The sequence below is a fragment of the Salvia hispanica genome, chromosome 2 (assembly GCF_029641045.1).
Source record: "Salvia hispanica isolate PSC_SH4W2 chromosome 2, Shi_PSC_v1, whole genome shotgun sequence".
NCBI classification, from domain to species: Eukaryota; Viridiplantae; Streptophyta; class Magnoliopsida; order Lamiales; family Lamiaceae; genus Salvia; species Salvia hispanica.
In genome coordinates this window covers 28,999,619-29,021,919 of record NC_142693.1, presented here as the reverse complement: position 1 = coordinate 29,021,919, position 22,301 = coordinate 28,999,619, and the positions used below count along the sequence as shown (strand labels likewise).

Genomic DNA, 22,301 nt, shown 5'->3' with positions numbered 1-22,301 from the left:
ACTATACATCAACTTTCGATTTATCACGACTTTACTACCATGAAATTAAAATCCTCAAATTTTATGATGATATGGAAACCGGAAATTGTCTGCATAAACTCATGTTATACGACGTCGTTTTGAGCCTAAAGAAACGAAGCTTACTCTGGGGTTTGAAAACAACGCAAATTTTGTGAATTTGATATTAATTTGTGAGTAAAGTTCCGTGTATATTCATCATACGTTGATGATTACTTCAAAGTTTGGTTTAAACTAATAATTAGGTAATCTTTAGATGCTTGAGCTGGACATTGCTATATTCTGTCTTATGTAAGTCTTCCATATGCATGTGCAATAATAATACTCCATTTCAATAATTCTTGTTTTATGTCTTCTCAAAATGCAAATATTATTCCAAAAAACTAAATTGAATTAAATTGCCCATTTTCGCCTTACAAATGTACTAGCAATCTATCTATCATATACTAACACCCCAAAATATGAACATTTAAAACAAAAAAAAAGGCAAAAAAAGTTGGGGTGGTGTTATTACTGTTCCCTCTTTTTTGAGCAAACACTCGTGAATATATTTATTTCTATATCCTCATTTCAGTCTCATGAAAGCGATGAAATAAAGGAGGGGAAAGTGTTTTAAGTTTGAACTTTTGAAATATTGAACCATCCACAGTTAATTTATGGCCACCAATAATATATGAGCATTACCGCCATTACCTTTTGGATTCTTTATTTTAGCCAATCATATTATATACTTATATTTATATATTTGGTCAAATAATTGTAACTTTTAATAACAGAAAAAACCTAAAAGAACAGTCAGCCAATGAGTGATTCCATTTGTGCATGGTCCAGTTCCCATTTTACCCTAATCACATTGTTTGTATTTGCACAAGTATTGAAAATTACATTGAAAAAGAAAATTATACAGTAAACTTTCTGCTATATTCATAGTATTTATTATGAAAATCGATTAATCTAGAGATTTAATAAATAAATAAATAATTGTATGCTGATTGTATGCTAGTAAGGATGTTGAACATTCAGATTTCGACTATGATTTATTCTTAATCCGAATATTTGCTCTTTGAGAGAATATATACAAAGTACGAATAAAAAATTTTATAACTAAATACAAACCGAGAAATAAAAAATCAGAAAAAAAATCAAATACATTAGATTAGAAATATTTTAATAATTTATGGTATTCAATTTTTTTCCAATTTTAAAAAATACTAATCTGAATCAAATCGAAAATCCAATTTTCAAGAAATTAAAACTCGATCTGATTCGTAAATAAAACAATTGAAACCAAATATTTGGTTCTATCTATTATGCCATTTAAATCAAAAATATTTTTATCATCCCTATATACAAGTAAAATGAGTTCAAAAATATTAGGCACGTATTAATTGAGGCTAATTTTATGGTCACAAAATAATCATGAACCCTTAAACTTGGGCATTACGAAACAAATCGACATGTCCATTTCCGTCATTTCACACGCACACATATATTATATGTATAATGTATCTGTTATGATATGCACTCTGGTAGTTGCGTTCTTCTTCTTCCTCCTCCTCCTCTGTCTACCTAAATCTCTCATCTCCCTTTTCCTATTTCATTGCATTTATTTATTCATTACAATTCATATCCGTATAATGTTTCATTTCTATTCATTATCTGGATTGGGAAAGGCTGTTTCGACGTCAAATCCGAGCTTATTAATCTGTTGATTGAGTTTTCCTAGGAACACAAATGATTCAATTGTTTTACAGATTTACAAAATTCAGCAATTTCGAATTCGATTGACCAATAATTATTTTTTGCCGTTCAATCAGGATTCGAATTTGTCGTTTTCGTCCGTCCACGAATTCTTTTTCCCTAATCTTATCCGGCAGATTGTGAATTGTTTCCTCTGGCTCTCCGGATTAATATAACCTTAGGATTATTTTTTTCCTTTTTCAGTTTTTTGCAAAAGAAATTTTGAATTGGTTAGAAGTGTAATTTGCAATGGTGGTTGGTGGTGGAATGAACTGTGGGATTTATAGGTCGTCGTCCAATGAGTTGTGGCCGAAACAGGCTAGTGGAGGGGGTGCAGTCAGTCATGAGAGCGAGCATGATTTGGCACTGATGGTTAATGATTTTCTCGAGAATGGGAACAGTTGTGGGGCCGATTCCCGATACAGCAGCGACAGCGACTCCAGTCTCTCTGATCTCCTGCAGCTCGCTGACAAAATCTCCGTTAGTCCCTCTCTCTCTATATAAAGCAGAAAATTGTTTTGGTAGGGGCTATATATTTTTTTTTGAGTTCGGAATTTTAGAAAATAGTTTTTCTATATCGCACCAGATGATAGAGACTTTTGCATAACGATTTATACAAAATTTGTAATTTTTTTTAACTTGGTAGGGGCTTAAGAACTGTGTTTGTGTTTGTGTTTGTGTTAGGAAATGATTTTGTGGGACACAATTGAATGACAAAGTGTTATGATCAGTTTCAATTGACAGACTGTCTTGATAATTGATAAATATTGTACTTGAAACCAAACTTTTGCTTTGGTGAAATCAATTCTAATTCTTTAATTTTTGAGGTGATAGAGTTGTTCATAGTTTGGATATAGTGGTTGAATTATTGATAGAGAAGTAAATGATTTGTAGCTGGAATTAGCTGGATTTGTTAAGGTAAAACTGATGCTTGTGCATACTTAATTTATGTTCAAGTTTTGTAGGCATTGATGCTAGAAAGGGAAAATGGGTGTAAAAGGCATTTGGCACAATAAAATCATGGTTGTTGATTGTTTCTTGCTGAATAGTTCGACTTGAAACCGAGACCTTTCGCCCCTCTAGCAATAATCACTCTACCACTAGGCCAGACACACTGAACCAACACTTTCTCTTTATGTGTATAGAGGTGTGTTTGTGCTGGTTAAGGAAATGCTATTCAAGGAAACAATTGCTGGAAAAAGTGTTTGTTAATATCTGTCTTGATTAATAGTTTACTTGAAATTGAACTGTCTGCTTTTGTGAATTCAATTCCTGTTCAATAATTTTTAGCTGATTTTTGAGCAGTGGTTAATGTATGAGGCCAAATGTATCAGATTCGAGTCTACTTTCTTTTTCAATGGTTATATGTGTGTATATATGAACTATTTGTGTTTGGTTCTGCAGTATTTCAAGATGACGATGGATCAGTACGAAAACGACTTGCTGTCCGTGGTGAATTCCCTCGCGCTCTCAATCAACGAACGAGACCTCCACGTTTCGAACTCAGGTCCGTGCAAAGCCAGCTGCATCCGGTTTTCCCTTGTAAAACAGCTGAGACTGTCCGGTTATGATGCAGGCCTCTGCACGTCTCGGTGGCAGGGGAGCGGTAAAGTCCCCGGAGGTAAAATCACAGCCTCCCCGTCCCTCTCTGTTCATGATTTGTGCTTAGAAATACTCGTTCTAATACGACACAATCTCCCGTTGCATACAGGCGATCACGAGTACATTGATGTGATCCGCTACAACGACACAGGAGGGGCCACAGACCACGTGATCATCGACATAAACTTCAGGAGCCAGTTCGAGATCGCCAGAGCTGTGGACTCGTACGACAGGATCCTCAACTCGCTTCCCGTTATCTACGTTGGCTCGTTCGCAAGGCTCAAGCAGTTTCTTCAGGTAATGGTGGAAGCTGCTCGATTTTCTTTGAAGCAGAACTCGATGCCTCTGCCTCCGTGGAGATCGCTTGCTTACTTGCAAGCGAAGTGGCAGTCTCCGCATCAGAGGAGGTCTGATTCTGCTGAAATCGACACGAACATATCTGATCGTGTCGATGATCACAAGAAGTGCGCGGGGCATCTCATGAGGCTGCATTCGTTGCTTCTATCGGAGATTGAAGTCGAACGAACTCTGAAACCGTATAACCGGGATAGGAGGGCGAAGACGGAGAGGCGGAGGTATGCATCTTTCCATTAGGAGACGTGCGAATAAGCTTCAATGGCCAATGAATTTACACAAATAAATTGCATTTTTCACTACATTTTTCACAAATAGTGAATGCTGGGAGAGTTTTTTTTTTGTCATTGCGGGAATTTTGTTGTTGTTTTGTGATTTTCTGATGTATTTTAGCAGCTGTCAAACTGCATAACTCATGGAGTATCTTTTTTATTGTATGAATGAGATATGCTGTTGGATTTTCTTTTCTCAGAATCTACCACGGTCCACGGCTCACTTTTTGTGGTGTCTTTGTCTGAATGTTTTGTGGAGTACTAGATTTTAAGATGAGTAGATTTTTGATGTTGTTTTTATAGTTTACTTGTCTAACAGGAGCAAAGTCGATAAAAATGATTCTCTCTCTCATATATGTGTTTAATTTTTCCATTTTGTTCTGTATGTTATTAACTGAATGTCACATTAACTTTTCTCTATATTTACTACTACTATTATCACGTATTTTTGCAAATTTATTTCACTCATATTTTATTACTAATATTAAACTAATACTATATCCGTTCATGGTGAGTGATAGACGAAGGAAAATTTGATTAATTATTATTAATGAAAATAGAAAACTCTTAATTAGGAAGGAAAATTACCATAAATAAATTAAACTAATTTTGATAAATGTGTTAAATGAAAATGAAATAAATTTATTTTTAATAGACTAATGAAGTAATTTATTAGACCCGGCAATTTGTTTTAATCTTTGCACAAATAGGATGAAGAGATGTAATTCACTGCTACTATTACTATTTTTTAAAATTATTATTAGTATTATTTATTATAGCAAATTACTACTGTTTTTAAGCAGTGTAAAATGCCAATATTTCGGTCATTCTTTTTTTTTTCATTTCTCCTTTTATTTTTAACACGTTGGTTGGCATTGCTCAAATAGTAAAATCAGATATTTTTTGTGTTAATCAAATAGTACAATGTCGGTCCCCTCAAAAATTAAAAATAAATAAATTGCTGTAACTTGTGTTTTTTTGTGGTAACATAGATTAGTATCCAATGAATGCCCAACAATGTTGACCACATTCTATCTTGTTTCTTTGTCATAATTCATCCTGACATTTCCTTAGTAGACTCGACACGTTACTTCATCTAATGTTGACGTTTCAAAATTTTCCTCTGATCCAAAATAAAAAAGGTCTTTTTTTGACACCTCGTGTTGTAAATAATTGCCTAAATCGTCGAACAAATATTAAATTTAATTCGTTTGTGATTGATTCTAATTTATTACCGGATTTAATTACTCCATCATTTTCCGATTAATTGTCACTCTTTGACTGGATATGGATTTTAAGAAATGTAAAAAGAAAGTTGGTTGAAAAAGTTAGTGGAATATGGAACCTATCTACCATTTATGTGGTAAAAATAAAGTATGACAATTATCAAGAGAGAAAAAGAGTGACAATTAATCGGGGATGAAGTAAGTATAATTTTGATAAATTTTCAATTGTTTTCATAATTTCATACTAAAAAATAAATAATTTTATTTAAATCAAAATCATAACAAGTCAAATTATACTACTGTCATATAACAAAATTCACCCAAACAATCTTCACTATCCAATTGATTGCATAAAATTAAAACTTCACATTATTTAAATGAAAATACAATCTGGAAAGTGATATTAAATCAACATCTGCTGCATATGTCGGGATTCGTGTAACGTTCAGCTTGTTCCACGATGCAGATCTAAATAGAGCATCCATGCTTAATAAATGTATTCACTTTTTTATATATATACTTTATTAATTATACATTAAATTACATAAAATTTACAATTAAAGTATTAAATAATTTCATCCATAATATTAGTTTGCATCTGGCATGGTTCTAACAAGTTAAAAGTAAGCTTTAATATGATAAAATGTCAATCCAATTTTAACTCATTGCATCTTAATAAAAGTTTGTTTTTTGTCATTTCAATTTATTTGCAATGATAAGTAACTCCTAGTATTCTATTCTTATTACAAAACTAATTATATATAAAAGCAAGATTTATATTCGTCTATATTTTTATTTTCAATTATAGTTTGTTCATGTTTCACAAAATTTTGGGTTCCATTTATAACAATAAGATATGTGAGACTTGAAATAAACAAAAAAGCAATGTGAGAAAATCCAAAAGCATGAGTAAAGCATCCCATAGAAAATTATATTCTTGAAAATAGCATGACGTGTATAATGAGCAAGCTCATAAATCTCATTATTACAATTACACATTACCGTTGAGACAACACTCATCTCTAAATCCATCATTATTTTAACTTTTCCACCAAATATATACGCGTTTCTTATCCCAAATAATAAATCCATCATTATCCCAATTTTACTACGCGTTTCTAACCACACACACTCTTTACACGTAATTCAACTCTTCATTTCCAATTCCTCGTCTCACTATTTTCCCCATTTCCTCTAATTACTCGACCCATAGACATTTTATCTAGAATATTTATCATAAAATTTCTAAACATTTTATCTATTGATTTTGTATACTAATTTTGAAATTTATATACTCTACAATTTTTTTCATTGCCTCCGTTAATTGTCCCATTTACTATTTTTGGCAAACTCTCATTTCGTTATTTTCGTTAAAGTCCCCATTAATTATTCTATTTCAGTTTCATTATTTTTAAGTGGATTCCATACCCTACTAATTCAATTACTCATAGTTATTATAAAAGTTAAGTATTATATTAAATTTTCCTTCCACTTTTGTAAATAAATTTAAACAATTTCTCAAAACATGTATCAATCAAATACTATGAGAAAATATTAGAATCAAGTATCAAATTATTAATTTAATAAAAGAAACTATTTGATTTAGTGTATATTGTTTTATTGTATAACATAGTAAATTTGATTAAAGTTACTAAAAAGTAAGTAATCAAATTATTTTAACAACAAAATCTTGATAATTTTTAAATTTAGTATACAAAATTAAAAAGAAATGAAAAATATAAATTCACCACAAATAACCTTTTACCCAAATCCAATTCATTAAAAAAAAGTCCAACAACAATCCCAATTCCCTTACATAAAAGCTCAAAACCCCTTCCCAAATCCTCCATTTCTCTCCACACAAACAAACAATGGCCCCTCTTCTTCAGCTCCTCCTCTTCCTCCCCTTCCTCCTCTCCTCCGCCTCCGCGATCGGCGTCAACTACGGCACCCTGGGCGACAACCTCCCCTCCCCCACCCAAGTCGCCCACTTCCTCCAACACTCCACCACCATCGACCGCATCAAAATCTTCGACACCAACCCGGACATCCTCCGCGCCTTCGCCGGCACCGGCATCCTCGTCGCCGTCACCGTCCCCAACGGCGAGATCCCCGCCCTCACCGACCCCGCCTACGCCCGCTCCTACGTCGCCTCCCACATCGCCCCCTTCCACCCCAAGACCACCATCAACTACATCCTCGTCGGCACTGAGGTCCTCCACTGGGGCCCGCAGCCCCTCGTGGACAACCTCGTCCGCGCCATGAGGTCCCTCCACTCCGCCCTCTTGCAGGCTAACCTCACATCTATTAAGATCACCACGGCCCACTCGCTCGGAATCCTCGAGTCGTCCGAGCCGCCCAGCCTCGCCCGGTTCCGCCCGGGATGGGATAAGGGCGTGCTCGCCCCGCTGCTGCAGTTCCACCGCGAGACCAAAACGCCCTTCATGGTTAACCCTTACCCTTACTTTGGATACAGGTAAGTATTCGTGTACGTTTATTGGCCTAGTGGTTAATGTCTGAAGCCAAAGATGCCGAGTTTTACAGCTCACTGGCACATTTTTGGTATCTTTGAAAACTGACATGTAAATGTATAAATAAATAAATTTTGCCGTTATACAATTTATTTAGGAAAATTTTAATAGCTTTAGCTACTGAAGGTTTTTTTTTCTGCCATTTTTTGGTATATTTTATAAAAGTAGAAAAGAAATGATTGTTTTGTATCGATTTTACTACTATAATAATTAAGTTGGTGTCTAAATGTTAGGAATTAGGAATTGATTGTTGCTCTATGTTTTTGGGGTATATAATAGAGCAATGATAAACGACCAAATTTTGTACAACCAAAACAATATTATATTAGCTATTTTGATGTGTTAATTAAATATTAAAATAATAAATATAGTTAGTTAACAAATTAAAAACAATTTATTAGTCTTTGGCCTCATTTTCAATTTTTTATTTTTATATTTGAATTATTTCTCTATTATTTTTTAAATTTGAATTAAAGTATGCATTAATTACATTTTATGGTTCAAAAAAAATTTAAAAATTATACACAGATACCGTAATATTATGCACGTTTCCTATACTATATGTATGTCTATACTTTTTAATTAAATGTATATATACATTACTTTTTCTCCCAAATAAACCAATTTTTGGTTGTACAAAATTTGGTTGCATAGACTTATTGTATATAATAACCAAATGGATTTTTCGATGTAGTAGTATAAAAAAATTCTAATAGCTTTAATTTGGCTTGCTTTAATTACAATTTTTAATTATTTAATTTTGAAATTAAGTTAGTATTAAGTAGTATGAATTAGGAATTGATTTTGATTTGAGCTTTTGGGTTAGTATATAGTAACAATATGGACTTTTTAACGTATAAGATACAAATTCTAATGAATTTGGTATTTTACTGCGAAATGTCAAGGAAGAGATTTTTTGTACTGTATGTGGTTGTGAGATGGAGTATGAAATAATCTCTCTAGCGGTGTAATTTTAAGATATACTTAGATATTACTAGTAACTAATTTAGACATTGATTTTCATGATTGAGGTTATTAAAGTTATAAATTCCGGCTTGATTGCAGTCCCAAAAATGCCGATTTCGCACTTTTCCGGCCGAACAAGGGCGTTTTCGACAAGTACACGAAGCGTACGTACGGGAACATGTTCGACATGCTGATGGACGCGGTGTATGTGTCGATGATGAAGCTCGGGTACAAGGACGTGGAGATCGCGGTGGGGGAGACGGGGTGGTCTTCGGATGGGGAGCCGTTCGAGAAGCCGAGGTGCTCGTTGGAGAACGCGAAGGCGTACAATGGGGAGCTTGTGAGGAAGTACAATGCCGGGAGGGGAACGCCGCTGATGCCGAGGAAGAAGTTCGATGTGTACTTGTTTGCATTGTTTAACGAGAACCAGAAGACCGGGCCGGCTTCGGAGAAGAATTTCGGGCTCTTTCGAGGTGATTTCGAGCAGGTTTATGATGCTGGGGTTCTCCGGGCTGACGCTTCTGCACCTGTTAAGGTAATGTTTTAAGCTTCTTTTTCTTTTGCTGTTTTAAGAAATTTTGAATGTTAGTTGGATTTGTGCTTTTAAATAATGGTAATGATATGTTTTACTTGTTAGTTAGTATGTTTAGCTAGGTATAGCAGTGAAAAAGATGTTCAGTATGATGAATTAGATAATACTTAAATTTTACTAGTAATGTGTTTTTAGCCCGAAATAGTAGTGAAAAAGGCTTAGTTTGATGGATTAGGTGTGAAAGAGAAGCATAAATCTATAATATAAAGGATATTGTGATGAGATTTTAATGTGATTAGATGATTCATGGGGTAGTTATTTATGGACGTTTGATTGTGACAATTTGGTTTTATTTTTCTAATTATACTTAAAGAACTAAAAGGCCTTATGTAACTCATTTATAGTAAAATTGATTTTTTAAGAATTATGCTTTCGCTTTATATTATATGGCGAATGGCGAATTAGTTAAAGTACATGAATTTGACTTGAGGGTCTTTTAAATCAATTGAAGATAATGATAAAATAATTTTTTAGTACTATATGAAATTAAAATATAATGAAGATGGGTAGCATGTGAGCTGTCTATTGCCTGTTTTCTTTAACTTTGAAATTTGAATCTTGTCCTTATTTTTTTGCCCATTATTATTATGCTTTAATTGTTCTCTCTTTCACCTTTTCGAATCTCGAATTCCCATACGCCATCTGTCTTGCTGCATACTCTAGATTTATTTTTTTGTTCCCTCTTCTTAATTTTTTAATCATCAATTTCTCCTTGTAGTCCCAACAAATAATTTAGAAAATTGGTTAATTATAAAATATACTATGTGGAGTACTTGATTGATATTTTCTACATCTTCTAGTTTTGCTCATCATACAAATTGTTGTAGTAGTAATACAGAGCTCATAAATTTCAGAAGCTTATAAGATGTGATTTTTAAATAGCTTAACTGCTTAAGTTATGAATGTGTTTGGATAATTGAACTTATAAGCTAGATAAAAATATTGTACGTTGTGGAAAAAAAATTAAAATTAGAGAGAGAGAGAAATGGAAGAAGGGTAAAATTAGAATGACAAACTATGGTAGGGTTATTTTGGTATGAAGATTGTTGTTTATGAAATATGAAAAATGAGTTGTAGTTGAAGGACTTGTTTTCCGAGATATAATAAGTTGAAGCTTATTTTATAAATTGTTTAGGAGTAGAAGTTGTTCAAAAGCTTGTTTTATCAAACGCAGTCTAAACTCACAGTACGAATCCGCATGAAATTAATGCGTCAGTGTCTAGCTTTGTCGCGTCGGTGTTCTTATTGTGTTGATATGAACTTTATGTTCTATGTTTTTAATATTTTAATGTTATCTATTTTATGGATCCGCTCCTTGCAAAATTATGTTCTGAATTCGCTACTTCCTTTTACTTAGTAAACCGTCAATGTTATGCGGTATCTTGTTGCCAAAACTGACGAAGCTTCGGTTTTATGAAAACAATCAGCCTGCTCCAAAAACACCACCCGGGACCCAAGGCGGGAAGAAGTGGTGTGTGCCAAAGCCGGAGGCGAGCGATGCTGCTCTGCAAGCGAACATCGACTACGTGTGCAGCCAGGGAATCGACTGCAGCCCAATTCAGGCAGGCGGCGGTTGCTTCGACCCAAACAACGTTAGGGCTCATGCCTCTTTCGTCATGAACTCCTACTATCAGAAGGAAGGCCGTCACGACTTCAACTGCGATTTCTCCGGCTCGGCTGTCATCACCACTACTGATCCCAGTATGATTCTTCCCCTCTCCTCTTACCTTAATCCAATTTTTAATGTTGTTTTCATTTTCTAAAAATAATTTGTTTGTTTGTTTGTTGTAGGTAATGGTCCTTGCAAATACCTTTCCTGATTCCTAGGGGAGGAAGTTTTCTCTTACATATTGAGGGGAAAATAACATTTATTTGTTGATTTTAGGGCATCTACTAATCTTTGTAATTTATGCTTCTTCATCTACCCCTCACCCCTTGAAAAAAAAACAAAAAATGTATGATGGGAGAAAATTATTATGTAGAAATTATGGCATGGAGTAGTTACATTATTATCTATTGATTTATGATTCCATGAAATTACATTTCAGCATTATAAAGTGCAAAGTTCAGTTTAAGTTGACCTGAAAATTTGATAGTTAACAGCATTGTTCATTAATTTGGCATATGATATCCAATTACTAAATTGCAGGTATAGTTGTAAAAATCTAGAGAAATTATATGTTTGTAATGTCGTGCATGTTGATTATGGAGTTCGGAAGGAAGTTAATTAATCCCCGGCAGCGGCAATCCAAATGTCCTAGGCCTAGGGAGTGTGGAGTTTCAGAGGCAAAACTTTGGGTTGCCATAGTATACTTTAGAGCATCCGCACCGCAGCGGTTGCAAAATCGCCGTCCGTCCGTCCGTGCCAGCGGCAAGGACGAGCTCGTCCGCCGCTGCAAGCCGTTGATCCGTGCCAGCGGCACGACGCTGCTCTTAGCTAAGAGCACGTCCGTGCAACTGAGCACCCTTACGTGGCGGCTGGCGCTGTCTGATTGGCTTAGCCGTTGGCATATTCAATTTTTTTTTTTTAAATTCGAAATTAATTTAAAAAAAACATTTTTAAATGAAAAAAATATTTTCCCACTTTCTAAAAAATTATATCCGTTTTCTAACCCACTTTTAATTTATTTAATTTTTTCCCCCAAAATTCAAATTTCATCTATAAATACTCATACTTCAACTCAAAAAAAATCACATTCTCATCTATTCTATCATCTACATTCTCTCATCTTTTTTTCTCATATTCTCTCATCTAAATTCCCACCACACTACACAATGTCAGGCTCCGGCGATCACCCCTCCGGCAATCGCGGTTGGAACCACGATTGGTTCGACTCTGACTCATTCCCTAGTTCGGAAACGCAATTTTCGGCCCTTCCTCGAACCCAAGGTTCGCAAGTTCTGGGTGGCTACCGCCCTTACCCGGTGGACGACCAAAATGCCTTCGGGTTCGGGTGGGCACCCGAATCTGGATCGGGAGGGAGCGGCAGCTCTACTCCTACTCCTACTTCTATTCCTACTCCTACTCCTCCTACTCGTGGCACCCACACCCCGTACACTCCGGGTGAGATGATGGCGATGTTCAAAGCCTACTTGGTAGTCTCCGAAGATCCGGAAGTTGGCACGAACCAAACCGGGGAAACGTATTGGTGGCGCATCACTCGTCTTTACAATGAAACCCGGCCGGGGGGAACCATCTATCGCAATGATAGTATGGTGTGCAATTGCATCTTCAGATGCAACAACGCAATCGGTAAGTTCCAGGGGTATTACCTCTAGGAAGAGCGTGATGGGGTTTGGTGCCCCTTGCACAGCGGAAGACTTGTACAAAACAAATAAATCAGATACGGATCTATTTGACCGATTATGGGATCAATCAATTCACATGTTAACCAAATAATTGCACGCTAGAGAGCAAATAATTCATGCTCAAAGAAAATAAATCCTAAAACGTGAATACTACGGTTTAGAGTTACCGATTTGATTCTCCAAAGAATCGTCGATTGCTCGCGCCTTCTCCACGTGATCATCGTCAATACTAGACCACAGATCTTCTCTCTGGTTCCCGAACTGTATCTCGATATCAGGGTGGACCGATCTTATCAAAATACTAGGACTCGAATAAAGAAGACAGAAGAAATCCTTCTCCAATTAGGAGAGAAATTCGAACTCCTCTAGGTAGAGGGGGACGAAAATTATGAATAATAATAATGAATGAATGATTTATGTCTCCTTTATTCTCCTATTTATATTAAGTTCCTTTTGGGCCCAGACAGGGATCTATGGAATGTTTTGGATATGGGCTCGCCCAATTAGCTTTTTACTAATTAAATTGAACCCACAATTTAATACAAGCTTATATTGGAATATTACGAGCAACCACTACAGAAGTAATATTGAACTCTCCCCCATCTAAATCCGAAATTACAAGTAATCCGGGTTTCCGTTATTTATATTATTTATTTCCCGTGCTTAAGATATAAATGTCCATTAATTAATTAATGTCTGCTATGGACTTAATTAATTAACATCTTATTAATTCCAAGAGTGGACTTAGCAAGAATCATTTATTTATTATTCATAGAGTAATAAAAGTCCAACTGGCTAGTTTTCCGAATAATAAAACCTTGTTCGAGCTCCTCTTGAGGACATTATCAAACGAGACTCACCTCGCGCACGTTTCAACATAATAGCAATCCTAGCACCGCTAGATATTAATCACCACTACCCAATATATCAGGATTATTGGGTTGCGAAAAACCCGCACCATTTGATAAGTCAAAGTAGTGCATAATCAATACTGTATGCTCAATGCTAACATATGTAGATAAAGAAATAGTATTTGATCAAGACCTAGTCTTTCAGTAGATAGCATAAAGACACGTCTTGCTGTTAGATCCATTCAGTGCTATACCACACCAATGTCATCTTATTTCAATAAGGCTTAGAAATATGCGGACTGACATTGCAACCTTTCACGATAGGTAGCCAAAGCCTATCTAGGTTGTGAAATTCTTCTTTTTCTTTTGCAAAGCATTGCGTAGATCTGACCGTGTTACCTTAAAGTGGACGACGCCCACAACCGGTCTACTAAGCAAAAGACTTAGACTTTGTTTACTTCTTATGCATTTAAATGTTTGTAAAACATCTTATAAATGCACAAGCAAACACAATGTAATAATAATAGTGATTCTATTCGTGCGAGACTGCTCGAATAATACTGAATCGGGTTAAAAGTGGATTGTAGAGTTTTACGTATACAAGCAAGATTCTATTCGCGCGAAACTTGCTCGAAACATGCTTTTCAGTATACCAAACCTAACAGAGCGGTCGGAGGGGAGCGGCACGAGCGAGCTCGACATCATCAGTGCCGCTTTGGCGACCTACCAACGCATGGAGTTGAAACCGTTCAAGTACCTCAGTTGTTGGCAGGAGGGGCGCCAACATCCGAAGTATAGGGGCGGCGTAGTAACATCCTCCAGTTCCTCTAGCAAATGGTCGAGGTCGGTAACCCTATCCGACGGCGCCTCCGATGATGTGGCTACCCAGCTTGCCGGAACTAACTTGGGTAGCCCCGATGCTGGCCCGAGCAGTTCCCGCCGGCCACAAGGAAGGAAGAAGGCGACGGCCACCCGCCGTCTTGCCCCGACTCCATCCGCCCCCGCCCCCGCGCCCGCTCCCTTTGTGCCTCCTCCACCCCCGAACAACTCGTTGTGGGCCCTCTTGGGTCAACTCAATACGACCGATACGACTAACATGACTCCCGACCAACTTGCAACACATGCGGGAATGATACCGGGTCTCAAGAAAATATTGGGGATAGAGGACTACTCTTCCACGCAGGTATTTTTTAGTCTTTCATTATGTAATTTTTAATTTATAGGATTTTAATTATGTATTTTTTTATTTTCTAGGATTTTAATTATGTATTTTTAATTTTTAGTATTTTAATTATGTAATTTTTATTTTTTAGGATTATAATTATGTAATTTTTATTTTTTAATGTATTTTTATAACATAGAAATGTTTTTAATAATTGAAGTATTTAATTTGAATAATAGAATGGTGAGACCCTTGAGCTTGTCCTTAGCTAAAATTACGGATGTGGTGTTGTGCTCTTAGGTAAGGATAAGGAGTAAAAGTGATTCGGACCCCTCCGTACTCTTAAATAAGAGCACGGATGGGGATGCTCTTAGGCTCAATTAGGATTCTATCTTGTCAAGGATGGTTAGTTTTCATTATTTTGGGCTATATATGCCTACTCTTTTATAATGTCTTGTATTCAAAAATTAAAAATATCTACTTTGACATTGCTCTTAGGCGTAGATAATCACATCGAACTGAGTTGAAGTCATTATAGTCCCTCTATATTTAAAAAATTAATATGGATCATACTTTAAAATAAATAGATATACTATTATTCATCAGTTAAAAAAATGATAATGATTTTTAAAAAGTATGGGTTTGAATTATATTCATTGCTAATTTTGATTCATTAATCATGATAATTGATAAAGGCATGGTGCCTTCAATTATAAGTAGAAAATAATTAATTTAATTTAATTTGTTACTATATTTTATGTGAACTCTATGAATTGATTACAGGCTAGCTGATTTTAATATATATATTGTGTTACTAAGAATTGGGCCAGCAATCATGTCCAAGGAAAATTAAGCTGTAAAGGAGAAGAAAAGAGAGAGTAATTATTAATTAATAACAAAAACTTTAAACGTTTATTGGTAATGCTCTTATCATCTTATGTACTATAATTATATTGATGAATTAATCTGAGTGAATGCGACTGCATGCTTACTTTCAGTTGCATATATAAGTTAGATAAAATAGTAGGTCCAACTAATTAACCGTTGAATCTTTTTTTCTTAAGATTGTGAGTAATCCATATTAGCTGAGCAATTAGAGGTGACATAGAATCCATTATAGTATGGGTTTCAATTTAATTCAGTCAAAATCTACTATCTGATCCACCAAAACTTGCCTAATCCATGTTAATATGTTATAATCGAATCAAAATTATACAGTGACAGTTAATGATTACCTATCCACTAAACCATATTATTCAATTAATTGATGTATTAAGGTACCCACTTGTTGACACATAAGAACTTTTCCAGCATACAATTTTTGTATAAATAAATAATTGGGTTGTGGGGTTAAATGAGGGAAATAATTAAATGGGCCCAATACTAATTTAGATTTTTAGCTATTTTCAATCATAACATTAAATCTTCGGTTTTCATTTAATCCACCAAGTTAGAAAGTTTACATTTTTTTTTATTTGATATGTTACGTTTAAAAGTCCTTGATAACTAGAAGATTACCCCATTATGAATTTGGAATTAAAATAGAGATCTCTTAGCAATTTATTACTCCTCTGTAATGATATATACACAATGTTACTAAGAAAATAATTTAGATAAATTTTTTAAAAAATATGGCAGTATATGATAGAAATAAATAGGAGAACTAAATAAAAAAAATTGTGAGTTTGGACAAGTTGCATTTGTTGCCTAGAGATACTTAAAAATCAGATCCAACTTAGAAATTACCCTAGTCTTTATCATTGTGCATAGATAATTGCAAGATTCTAACCTATAAGTGAATAATTCATTCAAACAAAGAGGTTTCCTTAATTGGGCGTGAGAGTGTGGTCCTATTTCTCTATAATTGTGTCCAAAATAATCCAATATCATTCTTATTGTAATTAGTATTAATTACTATATAGGGGTGCAGATCTAAATTCCTAAAAAGATGTTAGTATTATGTGGAGCATATTTTGTGAGTCAAGTTTATATGAATAGTTCATAGTCGACAACAATAATAATTCCCTTCGTCAATTAGGGCACACCTAGGCGACTTAAGTAGATGTGTCGGATTATTTTCTATCATACGAATAATAAAAGGGAAATTAATTATCAATTTTATTTATGACAGTAATTTCCACTTTTTATGTGTCTACACATAAATCATACATGTATATAAATTGTATACATTGTGTAAGCACGTATATATTTGAAAAAAATATTAAGAGTGCTACTCCATTGTTATTGAAAATGACATGGATTGTCACATATTTGAAAAAAAAATCTAAACATTGAATTATCAGCAATATAATAGTCGTAGTTTTAGATAGAAGTATGTATCATTATACGCAACACCAATTCTTGCAAGAATCAAAACATTATCAATATCCGATATTAACTAACATAATTAGCTTTGATCGTTACAACTTACAATTGATTGAATCAATCCTAATCGTTCAATATTCCAATAATAAAATTGATCTATATTCGTAGTAGTATTATCAACCGTAATTATATTTTGATTATTCCCGCGTAGGAATGTAATCAAATGCAATTTCTAAATTGTGCAAACTCCAAACTATGATTTGAACCGTTAAAAAATATCAACAAATGACAAAATAAAATCAATAAAAAATTTCAACACAGTTTTAACGGTTGATACCGTGTTGACATTGTGTTAATATTGTATTGACATCAAAATTTTAAAATTTTACACTGTGTTGACATTATGTTAATGTTATATTATAAAATTTAAAATTTGTATAATATATGAGTTTGCATTTTATCACCTATCCATAACCGTGCATTGTAACCAATTATTCCAAAAAACAATTTCCGCCGTTAAATTTCAGTGTAACATAATAAAACAATTTAAGAAATTATAGTAGTTATTAAAAATATCATAAAATGAAAGTTAAATCGTCAGCACAATTTATTCCCCCAAAATCACAACCTTCCAATCCTCACCACTCTCTCTCTCACCACTCTCCACCGCCACTTCTTCCACCGCCGCCGCCGCCGCCGCCGCCATGGATTCAAAATCAAAGAAGAAATCAAAGAAGCCGAAGCACCAGCACCCCAATGACCAAACCACCTCGAAATCCGAATTCTCCTTCAAGCCCTCCTCCGACGTGAAAGGCCTCCGCTTCGGCGGCCAATTCCTCGTCAAATCCTTCACCGTCCGCCGCGCCCGCCCCCTCGAGCTCCTCCGCCTCCTCTCCCTCCCCCCCACGCGCCCCGCCCTCCCCTCCGCCGCCGCCTACCTCCCCACCAACTTCACCATCCTCGCCCACCACGCCTGGCACACGCTCACCCTCGGCCTCGGCACCAAAAAATCCAAGGTCGTCGTCTTCGTCTTCGACTCCGAGGCCTCCCGCGCCGCCGCCGAGCGCCTCTGGCCGGCCGAGATCCCGCTCGGGGAGGTCAATCGCAAGCTGATCCGCGGCCTCTCCGGCTGCGAGATGGCGCGATTCAAGTTCAGGAAGGGCTGCATCACTTTCTACGTCTACGCGGTCAGAAAAATTGGGGATTTAGGGTTTGTCTGCGCCGACGATTTGAAATGCGTGCTGCAGTCGGTCGTGGCGCTCAAGGATTTTATCGATCACACGGCGATGCTCGCCTTGCCGGAGCAGAGGAGTATTGGCCACGCGCCGCCGGTCGCCGTCGCGCATTGAGATTTTAGGAATTTCTGTTTTACCATTTTTTTTAATTCGGGATTTTTCTTTATTTGACGATTTTTTTTTTCGGTGGAATTTTTGTAAAAAAAATTACAATATATTTTTAATTTATTTTATGTGCTGATTTTTTTAGAGAAATGACCATCAATAAAATTATTGCTTCAGTAAATAGCATCTCAATCTTTTTATTCATAAATCTATTCTAAATTTGTGTATTCTACAATTAAACAGTTATAGATTGTAAAAATCTAACGTTACTGAAAAGATGAAAGAAAAGAAAATGTCATTTTCACACCACAGCCTAGGGATAATATCCAATCAAGGACCATTTTGTATTCAATATTTGCATACATGATTTAATTGTTTTAACTTTTTGTGAGTTTCGTATTGTTTTATCGTGTCTGTAAAGTTTTTTACAATAATTTAAAAAATAAAATTTTTGTATTGTTTAGAAATTGATTTAGTTACTTTTGTTACTATTATCTGCTTTTGCATTGCTACTAGCCAAATTTTGGCTGTGAGCATTTATTTTATCTATATAAAAAATGTGGTTACCATTTACCATTGCCCATTGGCAATATAATCACATTACGATTTTATCATTAAATGTAGATAAAATAATATGCATAAATAGAATCGGTGCATGGAAAGTGTGACATGAATGTAAATATGTACTAGTACATTGGTTGGTAATTGGAGAAAGAAAAAACATTACTCCATTAAATAAGGAAGTGTATTTAATGTGTATGTTGGTAAAGTGATGGGGAAAAGAGTTAGCATCCATAAAAAAAGGATTTGCTAATTGACTAGTTTTCAAACATCAATTGCAATTTGGTGGGTCACCTAACTTAACGATGTTTGCTCTACAAAAAAGTTATTTCATGTCCATATAGTTTTTATTATAAATTTTTTATAATTAGTAATTTGTTGTCAAGTGGACCAGATAATACCTGGAAAAGCAGTATTCTGGCAGTAATGGTGGACAATCCATTTCCTTCGAAAAAAAAAGAAAAAGATATTGATTACTAACATTTTTTGTTTTTATTACTATTAAAAAATGTAATTACAAACTTTTGGGTTGAGCTCAATAGTTAAATAGTTTTTCTTCAAGTACAATGATTACCAGCATTGTGTAGCAGAGAACTAAAGTGTATAATGCTAATATTTTTCGACATTTTAACGATGACTTGCAACTTAATTGGTAAAACGTTGCAATCTTTTTATGTTTGGCAAGTCATGTGCACACTACCGATAAGATCGGAGTCGAGCATAGTGTATATGCAGGTTCTGGAAGTCAGTGCAACGCTAGTTGTGCCTAGCTAGTAGTGTGCCAGTGTCAATTGTTGAATTGGCGGTATGATATATAATTAGTAAAAAGCCGAAAAGTCATAGACAATTCCATCCAAAAATTTATTATCACTACATGTATTTTAAATCAGAGTTGTATGTAATTTTAAATCAAAATTGAAAACATTTGGTAGTATTCTATTTTAACTATACTAAGAGATTGTGAGTCTTGTGATATTTTGGTTAAAACACTAAAATGACGAGAAATTAAATATTTATCCTAAAAAATATAGTAATATATAATCCAAAAGACAGATAATAATACATGAATGTTGATCTAATAATATACTCCATGTGATTAAAGATCTCAAAGTAAATATATATGATTAAAAATCTCTAATTTGAGTATACCATGAAAAAAGAAAATAAAACAATGGAAAATTTTTAAATATTGGGGAACAAAAATAGCGTCAGTGTTAAGGCAACAGTGTGTATCGTAAACTGAGGCAAGATTGTTGGTTTGTAGCCCGTGAATCTCAAGCTTTGATTAATTTCATGTCAAACACGTCTTCACATTTGTCTCGCAATCAATACAAACTACCCAACATAACTAACTTTATATAGCTATAAATAAATAAATGATGCTCAACTATTCTAATTAATGAAGCCTCCTCGAAATTTCCAAGCATAGTTTTCCTCGATTACTTTTTATGCTACTCCCCAAGAGATATTTGTTTTGAAGAGAATGTTAGGTCATCTGCGACGTCATCGGAAAATATAGAGAATCTCACCGCCAAACCGGTGGTGTGACGGGAGGTGTGTAGGAGTCAACCGTGAGACTCTCGTGTGAGTCGGTGTGACAGTTCGCCGCCATATGATGCCTCGCGGATTGTCATACTAAACTTTTTAATCATTTAAATATATAAATAAATATAAAAATAGCTTATATACTAGGGGTTATCATACATCAATTGCAAGTTAAGGATGCTTTCTTTTTTTTGGTACGATAAAAAATTTTATGATCCGAATATATTATTAATAATTATTTGCAATTAATTAGTATACAATATAATATGGATTCTCTTCTATCCTTTGACATCCTTATTGGAATCCAAACAGTAATTGTCTCTTTGTTGACAAGTTTGAATGTATAGACTATTGTAAGTTCGAATAAGTTTGTTATAAATAAATGATTAGTTAATATGGAGTTGGAGTTGGAGTTGGACTTGAATTTAAATGCGCTATTCTTTTCTTCTGCATTATTCATTTTGTAATATAGCTATTATTAGAGCATTATATATACCAATAAACAATAGACTCTAGATATTATATTCCCTCGTTTTTTCTTAGGGAAAAAGTAATTAATTGTCTTTATACTTTTTAAAAGTAAATTTAGTTTCCAATCAACCTATATTAAATCGCAGATGCTAGTGAATAAGGTTTTTTCAAAAAAATATACTCCAATAATGATCCTCATTTATCTTTGTCACGGTACATGTTATTCGAATTCTCAATTTATTTGAAAAAACATTTTACCAATATATTTCTCTTAGTAGTGAAAATTATTTGTTCTGAACCCTACTCATTCACACTATTTTTCAATTAAAATATTAAGAAAAGGGGGGAGGAGCATGAGAGAGTGGGTGGGCTCAACAAAAATGAATGATTATATCCAAAAATAGTGGTGGATGTAATAATGGTACTATTAGATGGAGTTGCAAAGCTGTAAATGAAAGGAGCATTTCTTCAGAAAAAAACTTTAATTCTTAAAATAATCAATAAATTTTTTTATTTATTTCTGTAGATACGGTGTTTTAAACCCCTGCCCAATCTATTCTTTTTCTTTATAAATAATTTTTTTAAAATAAATGAATAGAAAGGTAAGTAAAGACGGCGTCAGGATAACTCGAACTCAAAATCTTTGGTTACCTTTACGACAATTCAAGCACATCTATATATTCCTTATGAGTTTATGTACTTTAGAAAATCATCCAGTGCAGTACCAAAAATTTGACGAGATAAGAAAAAGTAGAAAACTGAATATGAAGCTTATGACTTTTTCTCGTTGCATTGGATTGAATCATGATATTGCCCCCACTTTTGGCCCCCAAACACATGAATCCTCCAAACCTCTTTATGCCACCTTTTCTAAAAGGAAAGTTAATCATAATAAACAAAAAAATATAAAAATAATAGTTTAAATATAAGAGATTTATAATGTTACATACTTTATTCTTTATTTGGGCATTATTCGTGTGTACTATTGCCGTTTAGTTCACGTTAATTTAGATATTTATTTGAGTAAATGACTGAATAAATTATGACAGATGGTCAAATTATGATTCATTCTATACTTATAAAAAATTAAATTATGGTTCATCCTATACTTTAAAAACTAAAATAGTAAATCACAAAATTTACTACTACTATTTTTGCAATTATCTCATCCATCAATTGTCCAGCAAAATTTACAATGATGTGACAACCAATTTTAAATATATCATACACCACATAAGCATGTATCACTATCCTTAGAAGGAGAGTTAACAGATCTAATTTAGCCAAAACATTTACACATATTTTAAGTTGCGTATTTTGTCAAAAATGAAATAAATGAGATAATTTTGAATATTACTACTAGTAAACACTTTGTGATTTATAATTTTGAATATTACGTTTTAAAAGGCAGGATAAACCAAAATTTGACTGTATTT

At 34.4% G+C, this 22,301-nt stretch overlaps 3 protein-coding genes across 4 annotated transcripts; all 3 read left to right on the top strand.

Annotated features, from left to right (window-relative positions):
• Nucleotides 1–1,551: 1,551 nt before the first annotated feature.
• On the top strand, nt 1,552–4,209 carry LOC125208426 (uncharacterized). Of its 2 annotated transcripts, XM_048108042.2 has the most exons (4): nt 1,552–2,238; nt 3,163–3,265; nt 3,335–3,379; nt 3,470–4,209. In XM_048108042.2, the coding sequence occupies exons 1-4, from the start codon at nt 2,008–2,010 to the stop codon at nt 3,952–3,954; spliced, it is 864 nt and encodes a 287-aa protein (XP_047963999.1). In that variant the 5' UTR covers nt 1,552–2,007; the 3' UTR covers nt 3,955–4,209. The 2 variants fall into 2 exon arrangements, with proteins under 2 accessions (XP_047963999.1, XP_047963993.1); XM_048108036.2 differs by having other exon boundaries at nt 1,553–2,238; nt 3,163–3,379.
• A 2,810-nt stretch (nt 4,210–7,019) lies between these two features.
• LOC125208417 (O-Glycosyl hydrolases family 17 protein) lies at nt 7,020–11,338 on the top strand. Its single transcript, XM_048108024.2, has 4 exons — nt 7,020–7,688; nt 8,809–9,244; nt 10,729–11,002; nt 11,093–11,338. Exons 1-4 carry the CDS (start codon nt 7,084–7,086, stop codon nt 11,119–11,121), a joined length of 1,344 nt encoding a protein of 447 aa, XP_047963981.1. The 5' UTR covers nt 7,020–7,083; the 3' UTR covers nt 11,122–11,338.
• A 6,207-nt stretch (nt 11,339–17,545) lies between these two features.
• Nucleotides 17,546–18,469, top strand: LOC125201773 (uncharacterized). The gene has a single exon (XM_048100020.2). The coding sequence runs from the start codon at nt 17,653–17,655 to the stop codon at nt 18,295–18,297; it is 645 nt and encodes a 214-aa protein (XP_047955977.1). The 5' UTR covers nt 17,546–17,652; the 3' UTR covers nt 18,298–18,469.
• Nucleotides 18,470–22,301: the final 3,832 nt, after the last annotated feature.